We start from the raw sequence: 15,330 nt of genomic DNA, 5'->3' as shown, positions 1-15,330 counted from the left end.
AGAAAATGTGGTACATCTACACAATGGAATACTACTCAGCTATCAAAAACAATGACTTCATGAAATTCATAGGCAAATGGATGGAACTGGAAAATATCATTCTGAGTGAGGTAACCCAATCACTGAAAAACACACATGGTATGCACTCATTGATAAGTGGCTATTATCCCAAATGCTTGAATTACCCTAGATGCACAGAACACATGAAACTCAAGACGGATGACCAAAATGCGAATGCTTCACTCCTTTAAAAGGAGAACAAGAATACCCTTGGCAAGGAATAGGGATGCAAAGTTCAGAACATAGGCAGAAGGAACACCCATTCAGAGCCTGCCCCACATGTGGCCCATACATATACAACCACCAAACCAGATAAGATGGATGAAGCAAAGAAGTGCAGGCTGACAGGAGCCAGATGTAGATCTCTCCTGAGAGACACAGCCAGAACACAGCAAATACAGAGGTGAAGGCCAGCAGCAAACCACTGAACTGAGATCGGGACCCCTGTTGAAGGAATCAGAGAAAGGATTGGAAGAGCTTGAAGGGGCTTGAGACCCCATATGAACAACAATGCCAGAGCAACAAGCAACCAGAGCTTCCAGGGACTAAGCCACTACCCAAAGACTATACATGGACTGACCCTGGGCTCCGACCTCATAGGTAGCAATGAATAGCCTAGTAAGAGCACCAGTGGAAGGGGAAGCCCTTGGTCCTGCCAAGACTGAACCCCCAGTGAACGTGATTTTGGGGGGCGGGCGGTAGTGGGGGGAGGATGGGGAGGGGAACACCCATAGAGAAGGGGAAAGAGAGGGGTTGGGGGATGTTGGCCCGGAAACTGGGAAGAGGAATAACCATCGAAATGTAAATAAGAAATACTCAAGTTAATAAAGATGGGGGAAAAAAAAGAATTGCACCATTGCTTTTAGAATTTGCTAAGTAAAAGGCTGCATTTTTGTTACAGTCAAACAATTGTATTTTTGTTTCAACTTCTGAAGTTTTGACTTTCAGGATTTATATTACGAAATTATACACTTACTGATATTTGCCTCAAGGCTAACCTTTCTTCCCTCAGGTGCACAGCCTGCTTAGGTTTTGTGAACATGCATGGGACACGCCTTTAAGCTGGCAACTTCTAAGCCGGAGAACATCTTTGGTTTTGAGAAAAGTGTCTAGCTGCTTTTCGGTTCTGTAAAATGGTCACATTGTCCTCAGTAGACTTTGTGGGGAGCACTCAGACATGCCTAAGAGTCAAAAGCAAATTGGGAGGGTGTCCCAATAGTAACACCACCCCTCAAGAAAAGGTCACATGAGGCTCCAGGTTTTTATACATTTCCTTAAATTCAGTTGCAAAAATAAGGTTGAAATGTGAAGTTTTATTGTTGGAGAAGAAATTTATTTAAAGTTCATTCTGACAGTGTACCATGTTGGATATCTAGGAAGTACGTTATGCATGGCGGAATATGAGGCTTGGGTTTGTTTGAAGTACTGAAGGTTGTCCTGAGACTTTGCTCCATGGTAGGCAACTGCTCTGCTCATTTATAAAATAGGCATGTGTTGGGCTAAGCTCAGGATTTTCAGTGCCTGCCTTAGGCACTATTCCTTATACAACAAAACTTTTTTTTTACTCAGAAGAAAGGAAATAAAAATAAAGATAAAAGTGCTTCTCATCTATAAGTAGTTCAGAACAAGAATGTCACTGTATAATTAGGCCATTCAGTTTTTAAAAAATTACCTCTATTGCCAAAATTTTTGTTTGCTTAAAATAAAAATTGGGCCTGCAGAGATAGCTCAGTGGTTTAAAATACTTGCTACTCTTTATAGAACATAGGTTTGGTTCCTAGCACACACTTGCTAGTCCATAACCATCTAGAACTCCAGTTCTAGGGAAATCAACACTTTTTGGCCTTCACAGCAGCAGGTACACATGACACATGTAGTCTACACATGCATGCATGCAAAACCAAAACACACGCGCACACACACACACACACACACACACACACACACACACACACACATACACACACGAGAGGCCCGTAAATCTTTCTTAAATTTGTTTTGATATCGAGATCTCTGGCTCCCTCCTCTGTAACTCTTGTGTGTGGGGCTTCAGTGTGTGTGAAGAAGGCCTTTGGAAGTGTCATGGTATACCATGTCTGTGCTGCGATTGTGGGTTTTCAGCTAATCGTGAAGTTATAGCTCATAGAGTCTTAATGTTGGCACAGTCTCAGACCATTCAGTCGGTGTATACTTAGTTCTCTATGAAACGACACTGATGTTACCCTCCAACAGTTAGTGAGCAAGGGCAGCTGTCCTCTGGCATCTTGGGAAGCCTTTCATTGTCTGTGTTCTAACTCTTAGATTCCACTTTGAAGATGTTTTCTAAGGAATCCAAAATGTTACAAAGAAGTATATCATTTTCAAATATGGTAAGTTCATCTATCAGTGTTATGGTAAAGTCCATTGGGGATTTGAGCATTTGCCGAGCGTGTGCAAAGCCCTGCCTGTGTCTTGGATGCAGAGGGAGGAATGGTAGGAGAGAGGGAAAGAAGGGAGGCAGGAAGGAGGGAGGGCTAGTTTCTGCTTGCTTCTTTCTAGTACTAGTATGATTTCATTTTAACCAAAAATCTTAAATACCCAGTAGAATTCTCCTTAATAAGTCTATCCTTTCTTTTAGCTATCAGAAAAGAAATATTTCTATACTACTTAGATAATTTAGTTGCTTCTGATTGATCAGTACTATAAAACAAGTTATTAAAGAATGTGCCTTATCTTTAATGTCAGTCCTCCAGGAGATTTTGAAATTTTGTTACGAATCTTGTATAATTCGCATAGCCACATGTCTGCCAAACAGAGAGGGGCATTTCATTCTTAAGAATTATCTTTCCACTGTGATGTATTCCAGATTAGCCACAATCCTCCAGTCCTATGGAAGCACAAGAGGCATCATGATGGGCCATGTTATTCCTGGCAAATTTAAGCATTTGGGAGAAAGCCCTCCATCTAGACTTAGCCAGCTCTGAGCCCTGGGTAGTTATGAGGAAAACCGTGGATAGAAAGACTCTGACATCAGTCTTACCATACCAATGAAGGACCTACTTTACTACAAATGACTGATATCAAATCTTTTCTATTTCAGGCTTTATCGTCTTGTTTACTTTTGCCAGGAGACACCACTGTCATAAGTTCTTCTTGGGATAACAACGTGTATGTATCCACGCCTGCTTCTTTGAAATTAGTTCTGCATGCTTAGTGGCTGTCTTACGTGTGCATATGAGGGATACACACTGGAGATGAGAGGACAGTATTGCTGGATTCAAATACCATTATTTTACTGTAAGAATTTCTCCAGTAAAATCTATTTTTCTAACTATTAAACTCAGGTGAAATGTAGCTAAAACAATTAGGAAATAATCTAATTTCAAATTCAAAGTTTTATATTTTTCACTTAATACAAGATCAAGAAATTTGTAATTTCAGGAAGCCTCAGTAGTTTAGAATTTTAAAAAATCCAATATTTGTTTCTTAAATGCATGTTTGAGAATCTTAAAATTAAGCTTGGATATTATTTTAATAGTTGTTGTTATCTTTTAGCTATTTTTATTCCATAGCATTTGGAAGACGCCAAGACACACTGATGGGACATGACGATGCTGTCAGTAAGATCTGTTGGCATAATGACAGGCTGTACTCTGCATCTTGGGACTCTACTGTGAAGGTTTATATACACTTTTTAAATGAAAATGTTTGATCATAAAATATTGTGAGCCATTCAGCTTCCTGTCAATATATTCAATCACTTCACTTTTTCAGAAATTATATAAATTATATAAATAATATATAAATATATGTTATTAACTGCCTTTTCTTGAATATCTTTTTTATTTTTTTGACAGTCTTATAAATGCATAAAGTATATCTTGGTCATATCCAACACAAATCTCCTCTCCTTTTGACCCTGGACTCTCCCAGTGCCCCCCCCCCCCAACTTCACCTGCTCCTGCTCTTCCTTTAAACCCAGACTCTAGTTAGTGTTGCCTGCATGGAGAATGGATGTACAGCTTGAGTAACTCATCAGAGGCAACACCACTGAAGGAAAATGGCACCCCACCCAACAAGTTGCCAGTAGTTTCTTAGGTAGGGATAGATAGAGCCTCATGGGGCCCCTCCTATCATGACAGAATATTTTGGAAGTGTCATGTAGGTAACCACAGCTGTTGTGAGTTCAGGAGAGCTATAGCCATGTTGGATCCAGAAGACAACATTTCGTAACACTCCTGCCCATCCCACAGACTGTTAGGAGCTTCTTGTACTTCAGGAAGCAGCTTCTCTGACCGAGGTTGAGGGCAGCACCTGTCTATGGGTCTGATACTAGGAAGGCACACTGGCCACTTGGCCCTTCAGCAATAGTAGGCTTCACCTAAGGCCTTGGCTTCCCCAGCTGTGGGCTTTTGACCAGGTTTATAGGGCAAGACATGAGCTCCTCCCTCTGGAATAGGCCTCAGATCCAGTTGGAAAGCCATTGTTGTACAAAGTAGGCACACTTTGACTGGCAGGTCAGTCTAGTAGCAAACAGGGTCCACTGCTGAATAAATCTGTTACCTCCAGTGACTGACACTGAAAGCTAGCCAGCAGGGAAGAAAATTTCTAGGTCATTTCCAACTTGATTTCTTACATCCTTCAATACAAGTGTATTGTGTCTTCAAATAGGGTTTCACTATGCATTTCTGTGCAGTGTGATGGCCTCGGTGTTGACAGGCTCGTTGTTCAGAATCAGAATCAGAGCTCTTCTTGCTTGGTGACTGGAACTACGAGTTGATCAGTTAATCCTAACAGTGCAAGTTATGCTGAGGAATCGTTGAAAGATCAGTGTGTTTACATGTGAAGCAGGCATCCGTGTACTCGTTCACTGTTTCTGTGCTGCAGGATGCCACAAGCCTCTTCAGACTTTTAGGTGTTTTTCCCGTAAAAGCCACTCCATTGCTTCTTACCTTAGGTTTCCATTTGATTCTGTGTACAAGAAAAAAAAAAAGAAAAAAATAGAAAAAAAAACCTATTATGATCTTTGCAGCGTTTGTCAGAATTTTTTCTCTAATCTTATAGAGAGGTTTCCTTTACATAATTTTAGTTCTTTGGATGTTCAGGTTACTTATTTCTTAAAACATTACTAGACACTATGCACTTTCACATTCCCATCCCCTCGATTCACACAGTGCTTTGACTGCGCTGACTAACACATTCGGGGGTGGACGTGGACAGAGGCAGGGGTGTCCTAGTGAGGAAGAGGCCCCTGGGGAAAAGCTGGACCTGTCCCAGCATCTATTGAGAGGCAGGCCGGATGGGAGGTTTTTTCAAATGTGTTGAGAATTTTGTATTAAGGTTTAAAAATACCTTCTGCAATGTGCTCTGTCCTAGGTGTGGTCCGGCGTTCCTGCAGAAATGCCAGGCACAAAAAGACACCAGTTTGACTTACTGGCTGAGCTTGAGCATGATGTCAGTGTGAGTCCAACAGCAGAGCCTTAGGTCCAGAGGGTGGGTGGGGAGTAAGTACTTGAATTTGTGTATGGTTTTTCCCTCCTCCTTTTCTTGTACATATTAGGGAGTATAGGCAAGTTCTTTGGGTAACCCTGCTAAGTATTTGATTCTGCCCTCCTTTCCCCCTCTAATTTGTTCCTTTGTACATTTCCCTGAGAATTAACTTCTGTTCCCAATTAATTTCCAAAATGTCAGTTCTAAGGTGGGACCCAGTATCTTACTGCCTTCTGGCCTAGAAGGTGAAGGGACCATCAGTCTGTTCAGGAGATACCTATCCCAAAGCTGAGATCAGTGACAAGCTGTCTGGATGGCCAAGAATGCACAGCCTGTAGCAGAGCCAAGTAAAGCTTTTCCTGTGTTGTTGTTGCTTTCATTCTGCTGTGACGTAGGCTGTAGTGGGCAGCACTGCTTTTGTTCAGCGGCTGTGAACTGATGCTAGGTCTTCAGTCTCACCTGAGGTTAAAGATACTCAGTATTCAGTTCAAGATGGTGTTCAAATGGAGAGATCCTTCATTCCAAAGAGCCTTCAAACAACCACGGATCAGCCTGCTTCAAGCAGTTTGGCACCTCCATAGGATTTACTAGTCAGCTAACTTTTAAAAATGCTTTTAATTGAAACAGAATCACATCATTTTCTACCCTCCTTTCCCTCCCTTTAATCCCTCTGACCTAACCTCCCTTAGGTCTCTACCAGGACTTACCCACTTTCAAGTTAATATTGTTGTTATATACACATATGTATATGTGTATGTACAAAAATATATAAATGCAACCTGCCAAGTCTGTGTCTGTTGGCCGTGTGGAGATGTTTCAAGGCTGACTATGCATTGAACAACCGACAACCGACAACCTAGGAAAGGTTAATTCTCCCTCTCCCCGCAGTCATCAGTTGCCTGCAGTTTTGTCTATTGTGAGACCCTCTATCATTTTCCCCTTCCCACATTAACATGTCCATTGCTATGCCACGGTTCCAGCCTTGTTTAGCCATTTCCAAGAGAGACGATTTCACACACGACTGACTTCCTGGTACTTTTGGCTCTAACATTCTCTCTGTCCCCTCTTCCTTGATGTTCCTTGAGCCATAAATGCAGGAGCTATAATACAAATGTATCCACTGGGGCTGGGTTACTTTCAATTTGTTTTCTGTGATGGTCTCCATGTGCTGTTAAGAGAGGCTTCTTTAGTGAGGGGTGGTAATTATCCTTATCTGTGGGTATTAGGATAAGTTTAGCATGAAGTAACAATTACTACCAAAGTAGTAGTAGTGGATTCTTTTCTAAAGTCATGACCTCACTGGTCCCCTAGCTTAGGAATGTCCCAGGAATGCTCTCCCTCTTGTTAAGGGGACCTTAAGTCGGACAAGATAGCTGTTGGTTGCCACTGATATCTGAGTGTAACTTACTGTGTTCTCATGAATCTCTTAACATGCCAGCAATTGTCTCGATTCCTAGGTATTGCAGCTGGGTAGGACTATTCAATGGCTTCCCTCCCTTGGCAGCTTGTATAGTAATTCTGTAACTGTGGAAGCAAGACCACAGGAAAGAAGCTTTCAGATCAGATCCAGCTCAAGTCATTTGAATTCTGTGTCTCAGCTAAGGTGTGGTGTTTTCAGAAATAAGGGTCCACCGTCAACCCCTGAGAGGCAACCAAGAGCTCTATCAATAATCTGTATTGTTTGGAGAGTCACTTGGACTACTGTGACCACTCAAAGGGCAATCTCTTGTGCCTGGTACTGGAGTATTGGTTAGTCTATGATTCTTGTGGGGAGAACTGTCAGTCCAAGTGGCTTAATTTTGTGTGTGTGTGTGTGCGTGTGTGTGCGTGTGTGTGTGTGTGTGTGTGTGTGTACACTTTCATATTGTGTATACCATTGTGTATAATTTTATGTCAATATAAAGTAATATGATTCCTTGAGGCTTTATCAGACAACCCTGGTATTTGTCCCTCATCTCTCCTTTTTGACCTCCCCGAGCTGGATCCCCTTCTTCATTATTCTGTTTCCCATTCCTTCCACACACCTATAGGTCTTCTCTACTTCTCTGGTGCCTGTGTTACTCACTCACATGTGAAGATATGGAGCTAGGAACTGCAGATGAGAAAGAACACGCAGCATCTGTCTTTCTGGGTCTTGGTTTCCTCCCTCAATATAATCTTTTCTAGGTTCATTGGTTTACCTGCAAATTTCATTTTTCTTTACAGCCAAATAGAATTCCATTACATACACACCACATAAGTGCCACATTTTCTTTATCCAGTTATCTGTTGATGGACATTTAGGCTGTTTATGTTTCCTAGCCATTGTGAATAATGGACATGGCTGAGCTATATCTGCTGCACAGATGCGAGAGTCCTTTGGGCCTACCTAAGAGCCTGGTCGTATAGTCCATTAAGCTTCAGTCTCTTCAGGATTCTCCACACTGATTTCCAGAGTGGCTGCACCAATCTGCGTTCCCACAACTGTGCATGAAGCTTCCTTTATCAGTTTGCTGTCTTAGCCATTCAGATCATGGCGAGATGAAAGCTCGAAGTTGTTTTAATTTTAATTTTCCTAAGCTAAGGATGATATATACTTTTTGAAGTACTTTTAGCCATTTTTATTTCTTCTTTCTCTGTTTAGATCCTTAGCCCATTGTTCAATTGAGTCATTTGTTTCCTTTACTCAGCTTTTTTAGTTCCTTTTATATTCTGAATGTTAATCAAAATATTAATCTCAATATTAATTTACCTCATTGACTGTTTCCTTGGCTATAAGGAAGCTTTTTAATTTTATGTAGTCCTTCTTTTCGACTGCTGGCCTTAATCCCTTGGCTAGTGGAGTCATGTTGAAAAAGTTCTGACGCCTGTATCTTCTAGGGTACTTGCCTATGTTTTCTAGAAGTTTTATTATTTCATATTTAAAATTGATATCTTTGATCCACTTGAATCTAATTTTTGTGCAAAAGATTAGATATCAGTGTAATTCATGGGTAGACATCCAGTTTTGCCAGCAATATTTATAGAAGATGCTGTCTTTCTGCAGGGTATGTTTTTTGACTTTTGTTAAATAATCAAATGGCAGTAGTTATGAATACAATATATTTGTGTCTTCTCTTTTATTCCTTTGGTCTGCATGTCTGTTTTTGTGTGAGTACCAAGCTTTAATACAAGTCTAGAACAAGAGTCTCTCTCTTACTCTTCTTTTTGTTCAGGATTGTTTTGGTTATCTGTGGTCTTTTCTGGTTCCTCTTGAATTTTAGGTTTTTATTTTGCTTTGTTTTCTTTTGTTTTTCTGTGAAGGATGTTGTGAATATTTTGATTGGGATTAAATTGATTAATTGCTTTGGTGAGATGGCCACTTTCAGAATACCGATCATGAACGTGGGATGTCTTTCCATTTTCTAATGTCTTTCTCAAATTTTCCTCAGAGATTTAAAGTTTTCATTGTAGACGTCTTTTACCTCCTTGGTTGAGTTTCTTCAAAGCTATTTTATTGTGTTTGATGCTACTGTAAGTAGAAGTACCTATGATCTCTCTCAGTGTTTGTTGATCCATAGAAAGGCTACTGATTTTTGTAAGTTGATTGTGTACCTTGCCACTTTGCTGACATTGTTTTCTCCAAGTGTTATGGTAGAAATTTTGAGATCTCTTATGTACAGTATCAAACCGTCTGCGAGTAGGGATGGTTTAACATCTTTTCCTGTTTGTGTCCTTTACATTTTCTTCTCTTATTGCTTCAGTTAGTACTTCTATATTGTATTGGAAAGGACTGTGGGGAGCGGATAGCCCTATCCTGTTCCCTATTAGGAGACTGCTTTAAATTTTTCTCCATTTAGAATAATGTTGGCTGTACACTGGTCATATACAGTCTTTATTATGTTGATGTATGTTCCTCCAGTCCTACTATGCTAGGACTTTTATCCTGAAAGCGTGCTGGATTTTGACAAAGGATTTTTCTGCGGCCATTGAGATGTTTTTTCTCTTGGATATGTGCTTGTATTCAGTTTACCAGTATGCTATTGGGGATTTTTTATTTTATATTCAAAAGGGATATTGGTATGTAGTTTTGTTTTTTGTTGTGCCTGGTTTGGGAGTTTAGTAATATTGGTTTCACAGAAGAGAGTTTGGGAGAGATCCTTTTATTTTTATGAAGAATTTAGGAAGGATTAGTTGTGGTTCTTTGAAATTCCAGTAGGTCTGCTGTGAATAAAAGTCATCATTCTGCCTAAAAATGTCCAGTCTGTCTGAGCCTATAAATATAAACGTCCCTCATAGGACTGCTTTCAGTGTCCCAGAGGTTATGTTTTCATTCTCACTTCTTCTCAAGAATATTTTTTATAATTTCTTCTTTGACCCATATATCTTTGAATCATGAGTTGCTAAATCTCCATGAGTTTATGCACTTATTAGAGTTTTGTTTGCTGTTGATTTTATTACATAGTGGTTGCATAGGATACATTGGATTAGTTCAAAGGTTTGCTTTGTGTGCCAGCATGCTGTCTGTGTTAGAGATGCTCCTATGTGCTGATGAGATAATGTACATTAACTGGCATTTTGGTAGAAGATTCTCTAAATTTGTTAGGACCATGTGAGGTAGGTAAGAAAACATTTCTCTGTTTTTGTCTTTGTCTTTGTCTTGTTTGTCCAGATGACTTATCTATTAGAGAAGGTGGGTGGGTTGTTTAATTATCTACTGTGATTGTGACTGTGCTAATCTCTCTTTAATTCCACCTATATGTTTGTAACTAAATTGGGTACACCAGAATGTGGTGTATATATGTCTAGTATTGTGATATTTTTCTGACTAATTGATGCCTTGATTAGAATGAAGTACCCTTCATAATTTTGTTGATTAGTTTGTTTGAAATATTTTTTCTTCTATTAGAAGGGCAAGCCTGTTTGCTTCTTTATTCCATTTGCTTGGAATACTTTTTCCATTCTTTCAAGGTGGTACCTATTGTTAAAGCTGAGATTTTTTTTTTTTGTAGACAGCATATAATGGATTTCTTAAGTCCATTAATATTTAGAATTACTATTGAAAGATATGTGTAAACTACAGTCAGTTGGGTTTTGTTTTTCTGCCTTGTGCTCAGTTGCTTGGTTTTTATTAAATTAGGCTTCATTCTTTTCTTTCTAGAGTGACTTGGCTGAGCTTGGTCCTCTCCTCTCTTCAGGTATTCTGTTTAGTGGTTTTGTTTTATTTAGTTTTTTAACTTGGATTTTTTTTTTGAATTCCAAGCTGTTTAAACCATGGAAACTTTTTCTTTCTCCTTCAACTGTGGCAGACACTTTTGCTGAATACAAAACTTTGACAAAGTTGGCAGTTAGCCTTCTAGAAGGTAGGCTGCATTGTTCTAAGTTCTTCAAGCTTTCAGAGGTTCCATTGAAGAATTAGGAATTATTCTGATTTGCTTTCCTTTACTTGTGACATTTTCCTCTTGCAGTTTTATTTTCTCTGTACATTTAATGTTTTGACTGTGATACACTGTGAGGTGTTTCCTTTTTGAGTCCTGCCTAGTTGAGGTTCTGTGTGCTTCTTGTGCCCATATCTTCTTGTATGGGTGTCTTTCCTTAGTTTGAGGAAGTTTTCTTTTATGCTACGCTCTTGGGATTCTCCTCCTTCATTTATGCCTATAATTTGAAGACTTGGTCTTTTGATGGTATTCCATATTTCCTGTAAATTCCTTTGAGTATATTTAAAAAATGTTTTCTTTCCTTATTTAATCTCTGTCTTCAAGTCTTGATATTCTGTCTTCTGCTTGGAGGATTTTCTCATTTGGTTATTGAGTGTTTCAATTCATCTTGGCTTGTGATTTTCTTCACTGTTTCCATGCTTTTATTAAATTCAGTTTTGAAATCTTAAATTATCTTTATTGAAGTCTTGTATGTCTTTCAGGTGTTTGTTATGCTCATGGACTTAAATGAAGTATTTGTGTCTTCATTACATTTTTAAATGAATTACTTGGTAAAAATTTATGCTTGTTCTTTTAAATTGTATCTTAAGGTTCATCTAGGGAGTTGAGTAGAGAACACGCCTATAGGACTAGTGAGTGACGAGACATGCTGCTGTGGTCTTTCCCTGTTTAGTTCTGTGATTTGACCTGGGCATGTGCACTTCTTTGGTTGTTTGGTTGGTGTTATTGTGGCCTTCCTTAGATGGGGCCAATACAGGAGATGCGCCAGCTGAGCTGGGTCATGTGAAGCTGAATGAGCTCTTTAATTGGACCAAGAAAAGGCGGCTTCCCAACCTAGATGTAGGCCAGGAAAAGGGATTCACAGTTGAATTCATCGCTGCCAAGTCTACAGTTAGGATGGTGAGTTTGCAGACAGTAGGTTGGAGGGAAGTCCATTTTATTTAAAGATTCTGTGTGCATGTGCTTGTACGTGTGCATGTGCGTGGGCACCTAAGTGCAAGTATTCCTGGAAGATAATAGGGCATTAGATCTGCTGGTGACAGTGCTACAGCCTGTTGTGAACCACTTGATTTGGGCACTCATAACCTCGCTCTGGTTCTCCTACAAGAGCAGTGCATGTTATTAACCACTGAGCCATCTCTACAATCCTACAAACTTTTTTTTTTTTTAGACTATTTTAGACCATTTGAGAACAGCAGTAAATTCCCTGAATTATTTCACATACTTGGATTTTTCTCTGGCATCCTTAGAAGTTTACTTCATTTTAAAACAAGTGGCCATTTGATAAGATGCCACTAAAATATAATACAATCACGTTAGCTATACCAGCACATCGCACGGTAGTTTCATTTTGGACACACATAGTTAATGAGTATTCTGAATCAGTTCTTTATCATTGTTTCTTCTTAGGTCAATACGATCAATTTAAATGCTGTGAGTACACTGCTAGTTTCTGGCACCAAGGAAGGCCTGGTGAATATTTGGGACCTCACCACAGCCACTCTATTACACCAGATTTCATGCCACTCAGGGACAGTATGTGATGCTGCTTTTAGCCCAGGTAAGTGTTTTCCTTTTCAATACAAATGACAATTCATTTGAACTCTGAAATTAAAAGTTCAACAGAACAGCACTCCTTCTTGACATGAGAGGTTTCGCCTCTAGGCTGGTTCATGTCTGGATACATATACTCCGGCACTGGTAATTTATAAACTGGACCCTGCTTTTAATTCTTCACCAGGAGAAGGGTCAACTCATTATAGGGTCTAAGAAACAAAACAAACCATTTCAAGAATACAAGGAGGTCCAGGAAGAAGCAGGGAGTGGACTCGGAAATAAAGCCGCTTTGTGAATAGCTCCATGTTTTTCTGGCAGACAGTCGCCACGTCCTCAGCACAGGAGTAGACGGCTGCCTGAATGTGATTGATGTGCAGACGGGCATGCTCATTTCCTCCATGGCCTCAGAGGAGCCGCAGAGGTACAGCTACCTGGGGGAGGGCCATAACGTGATTTGTGATCTTTTCCTTTGGTCATGCTTGAGCAGGTCACACCCTTCCTTTATGATGGACTGTCTCCTGATCATGCTTGCAGGTGCTTTGTCTGGGATGGAAACTCTGTCTTATCTGGAAGTCGGACTGGTGAGCTGCTTGTCTGGGACCTCCTTGGAGCAAAAGTCAGTGAGCGGATACAGGGCCACACAGGTGAGTGGAGTGTGGCTGTCTTAATCTGCTGATGAGCCCTTTTCTTAGACAGACACAACCCTATGTGCTCTATGCATTAACATTTCCCTTGAACATCCTGATTGGCCAGTGGGTGTCTTTTAAGTTTCCTTAAGGTTATATTTGTTTTAGCCTCTGAAAGAAGTCTTAACTTCCACAAAAAGAATTAAAAACTATGGCAAAGCTGAGTGACTGATTTTTAAAAATAATGTAGTCACCAAAAGACCATGCAAAAATAAAGTACCATGGTAACTAAGGTTCCCTGCCTACTGCTGTCAGGCTGCAACTCCTGCATCCCAGGCTTGAGGGGTTTGGCAGTGAATCCCGTATAGATCTTACTGAAAGCAGTGTGGCTAGAACTGCACATGCACAGTATCAGGTAAAGCTCGTCTGCTCCCTTTCCCTTCTCCTTTGCACACTCCTGGAGATCGAGTGTAGTGTGCTACACTGCATCTGTCCTGGTCATCTGGAGGACTGTTTCAACTGTAAGTTGTAACTGCCTACTGTAACTCTCTCTCCTTATACAGTTCTCATATGATTTATTTCTTCTTAAACCTGTATCTTAAAATTATGTAGCTATGTTGTCCCTTTCAAGTTTAGGTTTTTTTATAGCTACAATTTGAACCTTTCTATGGAAAAGGCATAAAATCACAAGGCTGGCTACAGGCTGCCCCTTCCCTTTCTGTAAATTTCTCCATGTTTCTTGTTGTAGCATTCGCCAAGGTGTGTGTTTCCATCAATCATTTTGCTTTTAGATTCATAGTGAAATGGTTCACTCCTTGTAAGTTCTTTGTAGAAGCAAGTGTTTTTAGATAGTTTATATAGGAATGAAAGGTTATTCCCTCTGTGTCAGGGCTCAGAAGTCAGCGTGGCACGCACTGTCTGCCTTTGGTTGCACTCCTCTCTAACTGAAATGTCTCTCAGGTGCCGTGACGTGCATATGGATGAATGAACAGTGTAGCAGCATCATCACCGGAGGGGAAGACAGACAAGTTATGTTCTGGAAACTGCAGTATTAAGTGCCTTTTCCTCTCTATCAAGTTCAATTCTATTTAATGTATTTTTAAACCAAACTTTTAACTGGTGAATGTGCAATGATAGTACTTAGAAGTTTGACCACATGAAGAATTTGTGGTTCCAACTTCCTAAATCATGGTGACTTCATTCAGAGCCATTTGTTGCCATCCATTAAGCAGATAAAACACAGCCGTGCTAGGGGAAAGGAAATTCTAAGACAGAGGAAGGACTGTCACACATGACAACACTTAGAAGAGTACGGGGTGGTTCAGGACAAGAAAGATACCCAGTTGGACTGAGGAACATTGGACAACACTGGCCAGCTCAGTCCCCAAGAGGCGAAGCAGCCTCTGACCTAAGCTGCCCAGGTCTGATGATAACACCGTTCTTCGTGTGTTTCATGGACTCGTTCCTTTCTGTGGTGCTGTGTGCCCAGCTTCTGAGAATCTGGGGGAGGAGTAGCTGTTCTTATAACAGGAAGTCTATTACTGTGTATAGCAATGGTTTATATTTCATTATGCTACAAAATGTTCATCTTTTCTACATTAAAAATATTTTTCTGTAATGAAAGCACTTTCTCCCTTGTCTTATTTAAATAATCACAAGTACTAATCCTTCTACAAAACCATACTTAATGACACAAATACAATTTCATTTCTTTTGGACCTACATTCAGAACAAGTCCATAGAGCAAGGTAGATAATCAAACTGGGAATTATAAATTTCCAACAAGGTAGCCTATATAGAGCCTGCAAAGATTTTTTTTTTCCGTTCAGTCTCTGAACAGCAGCTACAAATTTTCTGTGCTATTGGAAGCATGGTTACAGTGAAAAGGACAAATTCTTGAGCCAGACTAAAGTAGTAGAACCCCGAGTTAGTTTTAAGTGTCACTAATACATGTGGATGGTCTCTGGCTTTACTAGGGACCCAGCAGCCTTTCCAGGTTCCTTTGACGCCCGGTATGCAGGGAGAAGGTGGCCACAGGCTGGGCATCTAGGCCTCCCAGCAAGTGTGGTCCCATGACATCAAGTGTGCAGGGTGAAGAGGGCCACGGCCTGGCCAATAAAGACTCCCAGCTAGTGTACTGCCAGACAGTCTGAGCTCTAGGACTGTCTTAAGAGACCCTGGGTGTCAGGCAACCTCACAGTAAGGACTGATGCAATCACAGA

General features: G+C 40.3%; 1 protein-coding gene across 4 annotated transcripts in view; it reads left to right on the top strand.

Moving 5' to 3' along the window:
* Positions 1 to 14,731, top strand: part of Nsmaf (neutral sphingomyelinase activation associated factor) — a 59,950-nt gene extending 45,219 nt beyond the window's left edge. For 2 of the 4 annotated variants that reach the window (XR_015619777.1, XR_015619776.1), the window contains 8 exons: positions 2,362 to 2,429; positions 3,140 to 3,207; positions 3,595 to 3,718; positions 5,416 to 5,543; positions 12,336 to 12,486; positions 12,801 to 12,903; positions 13,017 to 13,126; positions 14,069 to 14,731. Coding sequence is in view for 2 of the 4 variants with exons in the window: in XM_087549579.1 (XP_087405705.1) it covers positions 2,362 to 2,429; positions 3,140 to 3,207; positions 3,595 to 3,718; positions 5,416 to 5,499; positions 12,336 to 12,486; positions 12,801 to 12,903; positions 13,017 to 13,126; positions 14,069 to 14,163 (803 nt within the window). In the remaining 2 variants the exon portion in view is untranslated. 4 annotated transcript variants of the gene reach the window in all.
* Positions 14,732 to 15,330: the final 599 nt, after the last annotated feature.

Source organism: Rattus norvegicus, chromosome 5 (assembly GCF_021556685.1).
Source record: "Rattus norvegicus strain SHRSP/BbbUtx chromosome 5, alternate assembly SHRSP_T2T, whole genome shotgun sequence".
NCBI classification, from domain to species: Eukaryota; Metazoa; Chordata; class Mammalia; order Rodentia; family Muridae; genus Rattus; species Rattus norvegicus.
Note: the sequence above shows the minus strand (reverse complement) of the source record. Positions and strands in the feature narration are given on the sequence as shown.